Source organism: Chrysochloris asiatica, unplaced genomic scaffold (genome assembly GCF_000296735.1).
Source record: "Chrysochloris asiatica unplaced genomic scaffold, ChrAsi1.0 scaffold00155, whole genome shotgun sequence".
In the NCBI taxonomy this organism is placed as follows: Eukaryota; Metazoa; Chordata; class Mammalia; order Afrosoricida; family Chrysochloridae; genus Chrysochloris; species Chrysochloris asiatica.
Genome location: NW_006408673.1, coordinates 5,755,954 through 5,773,504, shown reverse-complemented (window position 1 = coordinate 5,773,504; position 17,551 = coordinate 5,755,954). Strand labels below are relative to the sequence as shown.

Genomic DNA, 17,551 nt, shown 5'->3' with positions numbered 1-17,551 from the left:
TCTTAAAATCCTATTCCCTTTCACCAAACCCATCTGGAAAAGAGAAAAACTATAAAGTGGGGATTCTAACTTAACCCCTTCATTCTAAAACTAAGCACATTCATGAAAGCTTGTAAGTCAGCCATGTCATGCCCCCCATTTTTGATAGCCAGTGTCTTAAGTTGCCTGTCCCTATCAACCCTGTTTGCTGAGGATACAAGCATGATTGGGATTGCATTATATCTATAGATTGTTTTGGGTAGTATTGGCATTTTAACAGTGTTAAAATCCATAAGCATGGTATATTCTATTTTTGTAAACTGCTTTTGGTTACTTATACTAGTGTTTTGTAGTTTTCTTTGAAAGATCTTTTAAACAACTACATCTCTGGTAGCGTAGTGGTTACGAATCGGGCTGCGAACCTTAAGGTCAGCAGTTCGAAACTACCAGCCGCTCCGTGGGAGAAAGATGAGGCTTTCTACTCCCATAAAGATTTACACCCTTGGAAACCCTGTACAGGGTCGCTATGGGTCGGAACCGACTCGACGGCACTTCACAACAACAACACAACATCCATAAGCAAAGGTCCAGTTCATCAAATTGTAGCAATTTACGCTTGCACCCTATATCAAACTTCTTTATCTTAATGTGGTCAAGTTCTGGTCAGTTAACCATCCAAACTCAGTCAAATGGGTTACTATCTGCAAATTTGGGAGTTCTCACATTCCTCCCCTCATTTCAGACCAGCTGGCCACTTCACTCTCAACCCTAGTCCCCAGTGGCTAGGTCAGTGTCCATGGCTTGGGAATTCACACATTGCCCTAAGCTTCAGACCTGCCAGCCCTTCCTCCTTTGTAGTGAGGTTGGCCCAGGATCAAGCAGTGTTTTGTTTTGCTGTGCGTAAGGTCGATATGAGTTGGTACCAACTCGATGGCACCTAACAACTACAACAACCAACTTCTTTAGTCTGAAATTGATCAAGTATGCAACCAAGATATAGTGATAATAATAATATAAAAAGATGTAATCATAGTTACTAGTGATTGGAATGCAAAGGTTTGTATCAAAAAGGAAGTATTAGTAGTTGGAAAATATGTCCTTGGTGATAGAAATGGTGCTGGAGATCACATGGTACAATTTTGCAAGACCAATGACTTCATTGTGAATACCTGTTTTAAACAACATAAAAGACAACTATACACACGAACTTCACCAGATAGAATACACCAGATCAAATTGACTATATCATCAGGCAAAACAAGGCCAGGGGCAGACTGTGGAACAGACAATCAATTGCTCATATGCAAATTGAGGTTAAAAACTGAAGAAAATTAAAACAAGTCCACAAGAGCCAAGATATGACCTTGGATCTATCCCACCTGTTTTTAGAGATCATCTGAAGAACAATTTGATACATTAGTTACAAAAGAGTGAAAACCAGAAGAGTTGTAGGATGACATCAAGAACCTCTTACACGAAAAAGTAAAAGGTCATTAAGAAGAAAAGAAGAAAAAGACCAAAATGGATGTCAGAAGAGACCCTGTAACTTGCTCTCTAGTGTAGAGATGCTAAAGCATATGGAAGAAGTGAGGAGGTACAAGAGCTGAACAAAAAAATTTTAAAGTCATCTTGAGAAGACAAAGTCAAATATAATGAAATGTGCAAAAACTGGAGCTAGAAAACCAAAAGGGAAGAACACTTTCAGCATTTGTCAAGCTGAGGGAACTGAAGAAAATATTCAAACTTTAACTTGAGATACTGAAGAATTCTTTGGGCAAAATATTGAATGATGCAAGAAAGCATCAAAAGAAGATGGAAGGAATACACAGAGTCACTGTAACAAAAAGAAATGGTCTATGTTCAATTCAAGAGGTACCATATTATCAAAAGCCAATGATCCTGAAGGAAGAAGTCCAAGGTGCATTGAAGGCATTGGCAAATAACAAGGCACTGGGAATAGAAGGAATACAAATTGAAATCTGTCAGCAAACTGATGCCATACCAGAGGCACTCACTCATCTATGCCAATACATTCTGAGCACAACTACTTGGCCAGGTGAGTGGAAGAGATCTGTATTTGTGACAATTTCAAAGAGCGGTAACCCAGCAGAATGTGCCTATCATCAGACAGTATCATTGGTATCATGAGAGTAAAGTTTTACTAAAGATAACATTAAAACAGATATAACCGTGCATTGGCAGAAACTTCCAGAGGTTCAAGCTGGTTTCAGAAGAGGGCATGGAATGAGGGATTTCATTGCTGATGTCACATGGATCTTAGTTAAAAGCAGAGAAAACCTGAAAGATGTTTACCTATGCTTTAATGACTATGCAAAAGCTTTTGATTGTGTGGATCATAACAAGCTATGGACAACACTAAGAAATAGAACTATTCCAAAACACTTAATTGTACTCATGAGGAACCTATACATAGACCAAGAAGAGGCAGTTGTTCGGACAGAACAAGAGAACCACCGAATGATTTAAAATTAGGAGTGGTGTGTGCCAAGGTTGTATTCTTTCACCATACTCATTCAATCTGTATGTTAGGTGCCATCGAGTTGTTAGGTGCCGTCAAGTTGGTACTGATTCATAGCGACATTATGCACAGCAGAACAAAACACTGCCCGATCCTGGGCCAAACTCTCTACTGTTGCCATGTTTGAGTCCATCGATGCTGCCACTTGGGGGTCTTCCTCTATGAAAATTCTGGAAGAATAGAGAAATCTCAACATGTGTTTCTTGCTAAGATCTGGCTGATCTGGATACATTTGCCCCTATATTGAAGTGTGCATTGATAATGGAGAAAATTAGAAAACCCAAATTCTTTCTTAGGAGGAGAAGGGGGGGGGGGGGGGGGAAAAAACTGTCCTAAAGGTTGTTAAGTAAGGGGATAAGGGGAGGTGGGGTGGGGACCTTCATCCTTGATTTGGATTATCTTGTAGTCGAAAGATGAATTATAAGAAACTTTTGACAACCACAAAAAAGTTAGCTAAATTTCTTTACTGTCTGTTATCTGTTTTTAGAACAATTATCCCTATAATCTCATCTTAGAGTTGTCTTGATTTTTTACACACACACACACACACACACACACCCGCAGTTTCTTTAATGTAGTTTTGTATAGAGAATGTCACTATACTGTTGTTTGAGTGCCATGCATTTGAGGAGGAGAATACTGAAAGGACCATGGCCTGCCTAAAGAACAAACAGATCTGTGTTGGTAGATATACATCCTTGAAAGCTAGGATGGCCAGACTTTGTCTCTCATATTTAGGACATGTTTTCAGGAGGGACCAGTCACTGGAGAAGGACATCATGTTTGGTAAAGTGGAGGGTTTGAGAAAAGTGAAAGACCCACAACGAGATTGATTGGCAGTGTGGCGGAAGCAATGGACTCAGATTGTGAGGTTGGTCTAGGACCAGCAGTACTTCGTTCTGTTGTACATAAGGTCACTATGGATCAGTACCAACTCCATGGTACCTAACAACAACAACAATAACAATGGCTAATGATCTTGAACATTTCTTTATATGTTTGTTGCCTACCTGACTATCTTCCTTGGTGAAGTGTCAGTTCATGTCCTGTGCTCTTCATGAAATTCAGTTATTTGTATTTATCTGGTAGAGATATTGTAGTTCCTTATAAATTTTAGAGATTAGTAGGTTGTCGTATTATTATTAGTTGCTGCAAAAGTATTTTTCCTGGTATGCACACTCACTTTTTACTCTTTTGGTCGAATATTTTGATACACATAAGTTTCTAATTTTTAGCATGTCCCGTTAATCTATTTTGTTTAATATTATTTCTGTGTGTTTTTTTTTTTGTTGTTGTTGTTGTTATGTTTGATAGTCTATGTGCCATATATAAACCCCTTAAGTTTTTCCCTATTTTTTACCTTGTTGATCTTTATGGTTCTTTATTACATTTAAGTCTTTATTACATGTTGTTTTGTTTTTGTATATGGTGTGAGATATGAGTTTCTTTTCATGCTTTTGCATATTGATTTCCACTTTTGCCAACACCATTTGTAGAAGAGACTTCTTCCCAATTTAATGTATTTTGGTCCTTTGTCAAAGATCAGTTGATTGTATGGGGATGGATTTACGTCTGGGTTTAATTCTGTTCCATTATTCTATATATATTTCATTAGACCAATATCACGCCATTTTGACCACTGTGGCCATGTAGTAAACTTTGAAAGTAGGGAGTGCTAACTTTGCTCATCTTCTTAAACAGTGCTTTGTTTATCCGAGGTCTCTTTCCCTTCTATATAAATCTTGTTATAGTTTTTGCATCCCTTTAACGAATGTTGTAGGAGAAGGGGAAGGAGCATGGAAGAACAACATGGATGGGAGAACAGTTAGGCAGCTTTGCATGGCCTAAGTGGGTCAGAAGCAAATAATGATGTATGCACAACCTTGGAACTACAGGGCTCTGTGATACAGGGATTGAGGCATGGTTGGAATGGGCAAAAGAGGGGAAATAATGTTAAGATGCTTGGCTGTCTTTTGAATCTTCATTTCCCTTGCATATCATTATAAAATAGACACTTAAAGGGGAGAGAAAGAAATATCCAGAAGTATCATCATAGAAAGCTTGTTAGTCCATCTACTGACTATAACTGATTGGAATACCTAAAATGAGGCTACCACATGCCCAGTGAATGAGGCTTCCTGCGGAACCTCTGCATTACGTAAGACCATAGATGGAATCCTGAACCCCATCTATAATCTTCTGAGGTGGGACATTTCCACTGGAAAGGTCAAGCAGACCAACCTGGAGCAGCTAGAAAAACAGAAGATACTTCTTGAAAGAAAGTCTGACAGGAAAAATAACAAAACAATATAGCAGTCCGACTGATTACTACGAGAACAAACAAGTTGCTCACCCAGGAGACATCAAGGCAAGTGGTCGGGTCCTCTCATGTCAAACCCCCTTCTAAGACTAAGACTCAATAGGAATACACAAGCAGACATGCACTCTTAACTGGTGACCTAATTGGTCCCAGTAAGGGGAAGTGAGGGAAAAACAGATAAGCCCTACCACATTCAATAGACTCGTGTGAACCTGGGTGAAGACCTGGTTGGCCAGCAATATGGCAAGACCTGGGGACTCCTGGGCCTAGAGTCAGTGACATAGTCAGTGACAGAGGGCTTGAGTGGAGAGTGAAGTGTTGAGCAGATAAGAAGAGAGGGCATATGCACAAGAACACCACATTTGCAGATAATACCCACTTGACCTAGCTTCAATGGCTGGATGACCAGAACTCAACTATAAGAAGAAAGAAGAGGAAAAAAAGTAATCTGATACAGTTTGATGAACTTGACCTATACCTATAGATGCAGTAACTCAAAAAAGGGAACAAATCTTTACAGCAAGGATCATTCCCACCCCCTGGATACACAGAGTAGACAGGGATGAGCAACTTGGACATTGGCTACCCAAAATGTAGGGCTACAAAGGCAAGAAGTGACTGGCTTACAAGCTTTCAAGAGGGAGCCTAGATCCAGAGAGCATGGAGGAAGGCAGAATCTCCACTGAGTAATTAATATCCAATCTGTCTGGCCTGGCTGGGGCTGAGGAAAGGAAATGGGGATGGCCCTCATGTGGCACAATAGTGAATACTTGTTATCAGGACTGACTGTGAGGGTTGGAAATGTAAAGGTAGATGTTTTGTAGCAAAAGGAGGGGAGTGGTTGACTTTGCAGTCCAGGAGCAGAGGTCCCTGGGACCATCCAGGGAGAAGAGCGGAATGCAGGGCCCTACCCACAGAAGCAGTGATGCCAATCGAGATGAAGGCAGAGATGATGATGTGGAGAGAGGGAATGGCTGTGGACTCTAGACCCAGAGAGGGAGAGGGGCTGTGAGCTGACAACCAGGGGGGCAGACTTGCAGGACATACCCTTTGGTTGGTTGATGATGCATGGAGGGGATTGTAACCATGGCAGTAAAATGATATATGATAGGATGAATGTACAGGTAATATTCTGCCATGTTAGCTATCACATAATTCACAATAAAACATTTAAAAAAACACAGAAGAATGTTGTGGGAACCTGGATTGGGATTGCATTGTATCTGTAGATTACTTTGGATATTATTGACATTTTCACAAAGGTAACTCTTCTTTTCATGAGCATGGTATAATCTTCCATTTTTATAAATTTCTTTTGTAGTAGTGTTTTGTAGTTTTCTTTGTATTGAATTTTGGTTTCTTTGGTTATATTTATTCCTGAATGTTTCATCCTTTGGGTGCTTATTGTAAATGATTTTGTTTTCCTATTTTCCTTTTTAGAGCTGTCTTCATTAGCATACTGGAATCTAACTGGTTTTTGTATGTTGATCTTGTACCCTGCCACTTTACAATTTTCCAATGAGTTCCAATAATTTTTTTGCTATGTCTTTTGCATTTTCTATATATAGGATCATATCATCTGCAAAGAGAGTTTTAACTTCGTTACCAATTTGGAGGCCTTTAATTTCCCTTTCTTGCTTTATAGCTGTGGCTAAGAGTTCCAACATAATACTGAATTCTTGTTGTTGTTATGTGCCGTAGAGTCAGTTCCGACTCATAGTGAATCTGTACAGGGTTTCCAAGGCTGTAAATCTTTACAGGAGCAGAAAGCCTCATCTTTTGCCCATGGAACAGCTGGTAGTTTCAGACTGCTGACCGTGAGATTAGCAGCTTGATTAGTAACCATTATGCTACCAAAGCACTGTAATATTGAATAGGAGTGGTGATAAAAGGCGCCCTTGTCTGGTTCCTGTTTGCAAAGTTAATGCCATCAGTGTCCTCTGATGTTAGCTGTTCCCTTTTTTGTATATGCTTTTAACTATGTCACAGGTTTTCCCTTCACTTCTAGCTTTGTTAAGTGTTTTCATGATGAATGGGTGTTGGATTTTTGTCAAATGCTTTTTCCGCATCAATCAATATAATTACGTGGTCCTGTTATTTTATTTATTTGGTGGATTACATTGATTGTTTTTCTAATATTGAACCATCCTTGCATCCCTGGTATGAATCCGGCTTGCTGTCATCATGTATTATTTTTGTTTGACATTTTGTTGAAGTCTATTTTCTAGGGTTTTATTGAGAATTTTTGCATCTATATTCATGAGTGATATTGGTGTATCATTTTCTTTTTTAGTGATGTTCTTTCCTGGTTTTGGTATGAGGAATAATCCTTGCCTCATAAAATGTAATGGGGATTTTCCCATCCTTTTCTATATTCTGGAACAGTTTGAGTAGAATTGGTATCAGGTCTTCTTTGAATGTTTGGTACATTTCAACAGTAAAGCCATCTGAGCCTGGGCTTTCTTTGGTTGGGAAGTTTTTATGATAAGATTAGTTTCTTCTTTTGCTATTGTTCAAGTTTTCTACTTCATTCTCTTGTAAATTTAGGTAGGCCATGTTTTTCTCAAAATGTATCCATTGCCTCTAGATTTTCAAATTTGTTTGGTTACAACTCTTCATGGTATTCTCTTATTATTCTTTTTATTGCCATTAGGTCTGTTTGACAGCACCCATGGGGTTTCTCATACATGTTACATGTGTCTTCCCTCTCTTTTCTTTTGTTAAATTTTCAGATTTGCCAGTAGTTTGTCAATTTTATTAATTCTTTCAAAGAACCAGCTTATTGTCTCGTTGATTCTTTCTATAGTTTTTTCTGTTTTCTATATCATCTATTTCTGCTCCAGTGTTTCGTTTTGTTTGTTTTTCTTCTGGTGACTCTAGGTTTAATTTGCTGATCTTTTTCTAATTGTTGGAAATGTGTTAATGTGTTGATTTTGTTTTTGTCTCCTCCCTTTCAATGTGTGCATTTATTGCTATAAATTTTCCATTCAGCTCTGCTTTTGCTGTGTCTCAAAGGTTTTGGTATGTTGTATTTTCGTCTCATTTGTTTCTAGGAATTTTTTTTAAACTTCATTTTTATTTGTTGTTCTCTCCAGTAGCTTTAAAGCAGTGTGTTACTCAGTTTCCATGTATTTGATTTTATTTCCTTGATCTTCTTATTGTTGATTTCTAATTTTATAGCATTGTGATGAGAGAAAATTTATTCATAGTATATTGATGTTTTTAAATTTATTGAAACTTGCTTTGCGACCTGACACATGCTCTATTCTGGAGAATGTTCAATGTCTACTGGAAAAGAATGTGTATTTTGTGAGTTTTTGAGTTGAATGCGCTCTACAAATCTATGAGGTCAAGTTGATTGCATTGCATTGTTTAGTACCTTTATGTCTTTGTTTCTTTATGGTTGTTCTGTCCTTTTCCAAAAGTGATGTGGTAAAATCTTCCATTGTTATTATAGATTTGTCTATTTTTTTCAGTTCCATTTAGGGTTTGCTTTATGTATTTAGGTGCTGTCTCATTGGGAGCATATAGTTATTATTGTTCTATTCTCTTGTTAAAGTGACCCTTTTTCAGTCATAAGATAATGTCATTCTTTGTCTCTTAAGTTGGTTTTGCCTTAACATTTATTTTATCAGAGATTAGTATTGCCATTCCTCATTTTGCATCATAATTTATGTGGTATATGTTTGTTTTTTTCCCCATCCTTTAATTTCTAATCTGTTTTTTTCTTTGTGTGTAAAGTGTGTCTCTTGTAGACAGTATGTTGAAGGATCTTGTTTTCTCACCCATTCTACTACTCTGTCTCTTAAGTAGTGCATTTAATCCATTGATACTCAGTTTAATTATTGATAGGTATGGATCAACTGCTGTCATTGTGTTGTTCATTTTTTGTGTGGTGTTTCTTGTTTCTTTGTGCTACATGCTTTCCTGTGCAGACTTCTTTTCTTGTATGTACTGTTTCTTGTCAAATTTTTCATAGTTTTACTGTTTCTAAAATCATCTTGATTTTTCTTTTTGTGATTTTATGTGGAGATGTATTAAGTTTCTTTTAGGTTGTTGTTGTTAAGTGCCGTCAAGTTGGTTCCAAATCATTGTGATCCTGTAGAGGATTTCCAAGGAGCAACAGGTGAGCTTGAACCACTAACCTGTGGTGCAAACCAACTTTGCACTGCCCTAAGTTTCTTCCTTATTTTTAAACAATCTGTTTTATCCTAAGATCTACTTGACCTCCTCACCACCTGGATCTCTATTACTTTACTTTTCCCTTCTTTAGCTTTGCAGTTGTCCTGATCATAGACTGACCTCCAGATCCCCTAATTCCATTTTGTAGTTTTGTTCTCCATTACGTTTCTATTGCATTTTTCTACAAACCTTTTGATGCCTCTTCATATGATGTTACTTTGCTAATTCCTCACTTTGGTAATATGTATTTTCTTTTTTAAATCGTCTACTTAAAGGCTTGCAAAGTTGATCTTTTCAAAAAATACAACTTTTAGAATCATTGATTTGCTTTTATTTTTACTGTTTCTCTGCTTTTTTTTTTTTTTTTTAACTGATTTTTCACTGTAGTCATTATTTCTCTGTATCTGCTTCTTTGGGTTTAGTTTACTCTTTATTAGATTCTTAAAATAGGTTTTTTATTTGAGTCCTTTATTTTTACTTTTGCATCTATAAATCTGTTTCTGTGCATTATTTTGCCTTTGTCCCATGCATTTTTATATATTTGTGTTTGTTTTTAATTAGCTTGTAACATTTTAAATTTTCCCTTGTGAGTTTCTGAGTGTGTGTATCATTTTGTTTCTTTACCTCTGGATTATTCAGAAGTGTTTCATTGCATTTTCAAATAATTGTGGATTTTCCAAGTTCACTTCTGTTTTTTATTTTTTGCGCAAAATTACATCAAACATTCCTCCCACAGCAGTCTTTAATCAACTGAGCCTGATGATTCATTGCAGTGCCACAGAAGTCAGACCCCATCCTCACAGTTACAGGGTTTCTTATGGAAGTTTTGTTGTTGTTGTGGGTGCCTTTGAGTCAGTTTCCTCTCTTAGTGACTCTATGAACAACAAATGAAACACTGTCTGGTCCTGCACCATCCTCACAATTGTTAGGTTTGTCCAATTTCTCTGTGTCAATCCCTCTCGTTGGGAAGCTTCCTCTTTTTCGTTGACCCTCCATTTTATTAAACTTGATGTCCTTCTTAAGGGATTGGTCCCACCTGATAACATACATAAAGTATGAGAGATGAAATCTTGCTGTCCTGGCTTCTAAGGAATATTCTGGCTGTACTTCTTCCAACACAGATTTGTTTTTCTATCTGGCGGCCCGTGGTACTTTAATATTCTTCTCCAACACCATGATTCAGATTATTAGGGAAGTTAACAGGATACCGTTCAGGGTCAGAAATGCTCAGGGTATAGTTGCTCCAGTCAGGACAGTCTCTCTTCAGCCATGCGCATTGACTGGTCTCTGTCTGCCAGGCCAGTATTTTAAAGCTCTTTTAGGACTGCTGATAAATTCCTACAGGTCATACCACTGCACCATAAGTGTCGGTCTAAAGGCACTTGTCTCTAGCTCTGTGGGTTAGCAAACCTAACTCCGCAATTAAGTGCCTGGAGGCACCCCTTCTTCCCACAATCACTCAGCTTTACTTGTTCCCTGGGCTGGGAATCTCTGTCACATGCTCTGGTTCTTGGTTCTGCTGCTGCTGTTCCTCTTACACTCCTCCAGTCTCATGGCTTTTTGTCCCTTGGTCAAGGAGATTCAATGTACAAAGATCTTAGGATCTAAAGAATGTGCTCTGCTCCTGGATTTTCTTCTTTAATTGTAGTAAGATCCCCTGCTTCTGCTTCATCATATCAGTATCTTTTCTTTCCCATTGTTATCCAGACCAATCAGGAAAATGTTGTTTGGTGGGATTTACATGAGCTATAGTTAGAAGAGAGCAACATGAAGTCATTCACTGCACTGTAATTTCTAATTTAATATTTCTTGTGATCGAAGAACGTACTTTGTGTGGTTCCACCTGTTTTAAATCTGCTAAAGCTTGTTCTATGACCTAGCGTATGGTCGATCCTGGAGAATTCTCCATGAGCTCTACAAAGAATGAGTGTCTGCTGCTGGTGGGTGTTGTGCAGATTTAATTTAGGTAAAGTTGGCTTATTGTATTCTGATTGTCTGTTTCCTTATTGATTTTCTGTCTGGTTGTATTCATTTTTGATAACAGGATACTAAAATCTCCAATTATTTCAGTGTGTGTTTGCTTCATGTATTTTGGGGCTGGGGCACTGCTGTTAGGTGTGTGTATGAATTTCCTATGGATGCTACAGCATATTATCACACACTTGATGACTTAAAACAACAGAAATGCATTTTCTCAAAGTTCTAGAGGCTATAAGTCTGAACTATGGATTGAAATTAAGGTGTCAACAGGACCACACTTCTCCTGGAGAATATACAGGAAAATCTGTTTCTTGTTCCTTTTAATTTCTGGCTGCTGACATTCCTTTGCTTAGGGCCACACTGTTCTCATCTCTGCCTCCATCTTCACCTCTCCACTTCTGTCTGAAATCAAATCTCCTTCTGCATCCTTTTTATAAGGATATGTATGATTGCATTGAAGCCCACCCTGATCATCCAAGATTATCTACCCATCTCAATATCCTTAACTGTCACAGTGCAAAGACCCTGTGTCTATATAAGATAACTTTTATGGGTTCTAGGAGTCCTGGTGTGGCACTGTGGGTTAATGTGCTGTACTGAAAGGTCGTTTTGAACTGCAAGGTCAGAAGTTCATTCATCAGTCATTCCTAGGAAACCCTATGTAGGGTTTCTATGAATCGGAACTGGCTCCATGGCACTTAACAACAACAAGGGATTAGGACCTAGTATGTTTATAGGACTATTTTTCAGCCTATCTGTGGATATAAGTTTATAGTTGTTATATTTTCCTGATGAAATAGCTTGTTTTGTATTATAATTTCTTTGTCTTTGTTTCTAGTCACTCATTTTACTCTGTTTTGCCTGATATATATACATACATACATACATAAGGAGCTCTTATAGCATAGTGGTTACGAATTGGGCTGATAATCTCATGGTCAGCAGTTCGAAACTACCAGTTGTTCCGTGGGAGAAAGGTGAGGCTTTCTGCTCCCGCAAACATTTACAGCTTCAGAAACTCTGTACAGGGTTGCTATCAGTCGGAACCAACTCCATGGCACATAACAAAAACAACAATATACATACATATATATACATACATATAGCCACTATAGCTTTCTTGTAGCTACTGTTTGCATGATATATCTTTTTTCATTCTTTTGCTTTTAGCTTATTTTGTCTTTGAATCTAAAGCTTATTTCTTATAGATACTAAATGTTGGATCATGTTTATTTATCGTTTGGCAGTTTCTTTTATTGATGTGTTTACTACATTCACATTTAATGCTGTTAATAATATAGTTAGATATATTCCTATCATTTTGATTTGATTTCTTCTGCATTGTGTCTTTTTATTCTCACTTATCTTTATCACTTTTTTTATTAAACAGATATTTTCTAATCTAACATTTTAGTTTATTAAAAATTTGTTTTGCCTTTGTTGTTATTTTCTTCATGATTGCTCTAGGGACTATAATATGCATTTTAACTATCACTATGTGGTGCTGTGGCGTAATGCGCCAGACTGCAAAGTTGTTTGAACTGCAAGGTTGGTGGTTCAAACTCACCAGCTGTTCCTTGGAAACTCTATACAGGGTCACTATGGTTCAGACCCAACTCGATGGCACTTCACAACAACAATGTACTGAACCCCGGTGGCAGTGGTTAGCAGTTCAAACCCACCAGCTGCTCCATAGGACAAAGATGAGACTGCCTGTTCCTATAAAGATTTACAGAATAGGAAACCTTGTATAGGATTATTATGAGTCTGAATCAACTCAGTGGCCGTAAGTTGGTTTTCCTGATTTTTAATACTGACTTAATTCATATAAAGCATATTGACTTTCTTCATTTCAACTCTGTATCCTCCCTCTTCTAGGCTATTGTCATTTTGCATCTATAGCTATTATAAATCACTCATGTTGTTGTTGTTGTTAGGTGTCATCCAGTTGGTACCAACCCATAGAGATGAAATTTGGCCATCTTGGCCTCCAAGGAACACTCTGGCTGCACCTCTTCCAACACAGATCTGCTGGTTCTTTTGGCAACCCATGGCACTTTCAATATTCTCCTCCAACACCATAACTCAAAAGCTTCAATTCTTCTATGATCTTCCTCATTCACTGTCCAGTTTTCACATGCATATGAGGTTATTGAAAATACCATGGCTTGGGTCAGGCACACCTTTGTCCTCAAGCTGGCATCTTTGTGCTTCAACACTTTAAAAAGGTCTTGTGCAGCAGATTTGCCTAATGCAAGACATCGTTTGATTTCTTGACTGCTGCTTCCGTGTTGATAGTTGATCTGAGAAGAATGAAGTCCTTGACAACTTCCATCTTTTCTCTGATGATAAGAATGTTGTTTATTGGTCCAGTGGTGAGGATTTTTGTTTTGTTGACATTGAGATGTAATCCATACCAAAGGCTGTGCTCTTTAATCTTCATCAGTAAATGTTTTAAGTCCTCTTCACTTTCAGCAAGCAAGGTTGTATCATCCACATATTGCAGGTTGTTAATGAGTCTTCTTCCAATCCTGATGCCACGTTTTTCTTCATAAAACCCAGCTTCTCAGATTATTTGTTCAGCATACAGTTTGAATAAGTATGGTGAAAGAATACAACCTTGTCGCATACCATTTAAAATTTTAAACCATTCAGTGTTCCCATGTTCTGTTCAAACAACTGCTTCTTGGTCCAGGTACAGATTCCTCAGAAGTACAATTAAGTGTTCTGGAATACTTATACTTCTCAATGTTGTCCATAGCTTGTTATGATCCACACTATCAAAAGCCTTTGCATAGTCAATAATGCACAGGTAAACATCTCTCTGATATTCTCTGCTTTTAGCCAAGGTTACTGATACTAGTGTTTTAAATATTGCTTTACATGATCATGTCTTTTAAAGAAGTTAAGAGAAGAAAGGGGAAATATCGTATTCATTATTGTTTACTACTTTTGCCTTAATAGGAACAGTCTAAAATTAGTAGAATGGTGGTGGTGGTGTTAGTGTACCATGAAGTCTATTCCAACTTATAGCGACCCTAAATAGAGTTTCTGAGGCTGTAAATGTTTACCGGAGCAAAAACCTCATTTTTCTCCTTCAGAATGATTGGTAGTTTTGAACTGCTGACCATGAGGTTAGCAGCCTGACTTGTAACCACTACACCACCAGAGCTCCTTAAAATTAGGAGACTATGCCTCCAATATTCAGTATCATCTCAGGAATGAATGGGATAATTAAAAAGTTACATAGATTTTGTTACTTATTTATCTTTCAAATACCAATGTTGTCCATCAATTTCCTTGGAAAAACATCTATAGAAAATAGATTATATGTTTTTCTTCCTCTTACACAGAAGTTTCTGGACTTAAATAACCATTTTTGGAATGGTCATGGTTTATTATTTAGATATTTTCGATGATTCCCTTAAAATTTTCTAAGTTTATATAGAGCTTTTTTGTTCCTCAACTAAATTGACACACATTCTTGTACTTTCTTTTTAGCGTTCCTGTCAGCATTTTACAGTTCTCCCCTTTGCTACCTGTCAGTTTTCTCTGTCAGTTTTCCATCATCTTTTGGTCTACTCTGTTTATTTTATGCGTTTCTGGCAGGGTAAAGTCTGAGGGATGATTCATTGTATTCCATTGTTTAAGTTCTTAAGCTCTGTATTTGGTTTCTGTTGCTTTGAGTTTGACTGTGTTCTAGTTTTCTCCATATCCGAAATTTGAAGTCTGGATGAATGATACATATTCTACATTTTGTTTATTGGCATGTTATGGTGCAATATTTAAGCAAAATGAAATGATGCTATTTCTAAGCTATGCTACATTCATGGTGGAAGAATACCCAAATTTGGGGGTTATTCTAGAATATCTTTGTATGCTTTCTTGCCAACATTCTTACTTAATGTTTTACTAAAATATGAATCTAGCATAACATTTTTTAAATCAGTGATAGAATTATAGGACAGTTCTTCTCATTGATGTCCCATCTGTATAATACTGAGAAGGTTTGTCTAATAGTGACAATTCCCCTTATGGATGTTAGCTTAAGTGATGGAATGAACTGGAAAGTTACATGGGAGAGTGCCAATGTAACTTCATCTTCCCAACACTGGAACCTGTGATAGTGCTTCTACGTTCTAACTTCACTTACACTCCATGCTATTCTTGCTCACCATAATGCTGCATACTGTTCCTACTCATCCAGCACAATGGAAGCCTTCTCTACTCCTTTGTTAATCAAAGTACATGTTCTAAAGCTCATAGCCTTGCCACTCGTAGTATCACTCCCTAAAAACAAAAAAAGAAAGAAAAACTAATCTCAAAACTATCTTCATTGAAACTTTTTAAAAGTTACATCTTACCCATTGTCATTCTCAAAACCCATGCCCTGTTTTTTGGGGGTGGTTTTGTACACATGTAAGTCACTTTTCTTTTTTTTTTTTTTTTCATATATAATCCTGATTTCTGTATAATCTGTAGTCTTTATAGCAGTGTCTCTCAAAAGATAGTTGCATAGAAAACACAGTCTGCATCAGCAGTACCTAGAAATGTACTTAATAAATTGTTGATGTTAAGTGCTGTTGAGCTGGTTCTGACTCTTAGTATAGGGCTTCCAAGAAGCAGCTGGTGGGTTTGAACTGACAACCTAATGCTTCACAGTCCAGTGCTGATCCTACAGTGCCATACCAGGAGTTGTTCTTGTTGTTAAGTGCCATTGAGTCAGTTCTGACCCACAGCCACCCTGTACAGGGTTTCCGAGGCTGTAAATCTTTACGGGAGCAGAATGCCTCATCTTTCCCTCATGCAACAGCTGGTAGTTTCGAACTGCTGACCTTAAGGTTTGCAGCCCGATTCGTAACCACTACGCTGAGTAGTGCACATTTATTCATTTATTTATTCAGCAAATATTTAGTACATGCTCTATATATCTAGTTATACCCCTGTAGTGTTTTAGTGTTGATTTGAGAGTTGTAGTTGTTAAGCGTCATCGAGTTGGTTCTGATTCATTTCAACCTTATATAGGATTTCTGAGGATTGACTGTGAGTTTGATCTTCTGACTTTGTGGTTAGCAGCCCAGTGCTTACCCTATAGCACCACACCAGGCTAACCATATAAAAAAGATAACATTAGGTCTGTTTTTAAATACCATGAGCCCAGGGTCGGACAAGTGCTAGAAGAAAACATTAGTGAATTTCTGTACAACCTGGGAGTGAGAAAATTTTTCTTGATTTATGATTCAGAATACAAAAGCAATCAAATAAACAAATGATCACTTTAAAATATAAACATAGGAAACTTTCATATGACAAAAAACATGTGAAATGACACAAAAAAGAAATTACAAACTATATTTAAAAAGTATTTAAACATATACAAAGGGCTAGTGTACTTCATTTACAAAGAACTCCTAAAAAATTGACAAGAATTAAACCCAATAATCTAATTGAAAAATGGGCACTAATTCATAAAATAATAAATTTCAGTGTCCCTTAAAGATATGAAAAATATCCAACCAGCAAAGTGCACAATAGTAATTTAATATACTATTATTTGGTTAACAAAGGCAAGTAGAAACATGAATGTACATGCAAACATACACATACACAAGTTTATTTATTTATACAGAATTATAATTATGAAGATAAAGCAGAAGGAAAAACCAAAAACATATAATTATCTATGTAGAGAAGTAGGAGACTGTAATAGAAGGAAGGACTCTGGAATGTTTTCTTTTATATTTTGGCTTTGAGACTCTTGACTTTAATTAATTATATAGAGTTATTTTATGTATTATATATGTTTATATATGTTGATGTTAAGTTCTTTGGAGTTGATTCCGGCTCACAGCGACCCTGTATAGGGTCTGAGGAACAGTGGATGGGTTTGAAAGGTTGACCTTGTGGTTAGCAGTTCAATGCTTATCCAGTACTCCATATTTATGAATATATGTAATACATAAAAATTAGAGAGAGTCCTGATGTGCACTGTAGGGTAAGCACTGGACTGCTAAACTGCAAGGTCAGCAGTTCAAACCCACCAACCATTTCTCAGAAACCATTTACAGGGTCGCTGTGAGTTAGGACCAACTTAGCAGCACTTGACAATAACAAACTCAGTATATACATGTATGGAATCCTGATGCAGCACTGTAGGATAATCACTGGACTGCTGACTACAGGGTCAGTGGTTCAAACCGTCCAGACACTCCCTGAAAATCCTGTACAGTGTTGTTATGAATAGGAACCGACTTAACAATAACAGCAACTACATACAGGGGTAAGTAAAAAATTATCTGCGCTCTGGTTATATAAAAATGCCTATCCATGTCCATGGCTGATAGCACATAGAACGATTTTGCCAAATAGACAAGTGACGGTGGATTGTGTGGCAAGTCATTTGCAAATCAACCATGGCTCTGCCTATGAAATAATCTACAATAGACTTGGGTTTTAAAAAATTTGTACAACTGTTTACAATATAAAAAAATGGAGACAGCCAAAGTGCCCAACAACTGAAGAATGGATAAACAAATTGTGGTATATACACA

At 37.3% G+C, this 17,551-nt stretch overlaps 2 protein-coding genes across 3 annotated transcripts in view; one reads left to right on the top strand and one right to left on the bottom strand.

Annotated features, from left to right (window-relative positions):
- The window catches only part of LRBA (LPS-responsive vesicle trafficking, beach and anchor containing), a 944,588-nt gene that overhangs the window by 754,073 nt on the left and 172,964 nt on the right, over positions 1-17,551 (top strand). The window lies entirely within an intron of this gene.
- LOC102838876 (nurim-like) overlaps positions 15,196-17,551 on the bottom strand; it is a 16,999-nt gene continuing 14,643 nt past the window's right edge. Inside the window, exon 2 of the mRNA XM_006870883.1 lies at positions 15,196-15,290. Coding sequence (XP_006870945.1) covers positions 15,196-15,290 — 95 coding nt within the window. The remainder of the gene's footprint in view (positions 15,291-17,551) is intronic.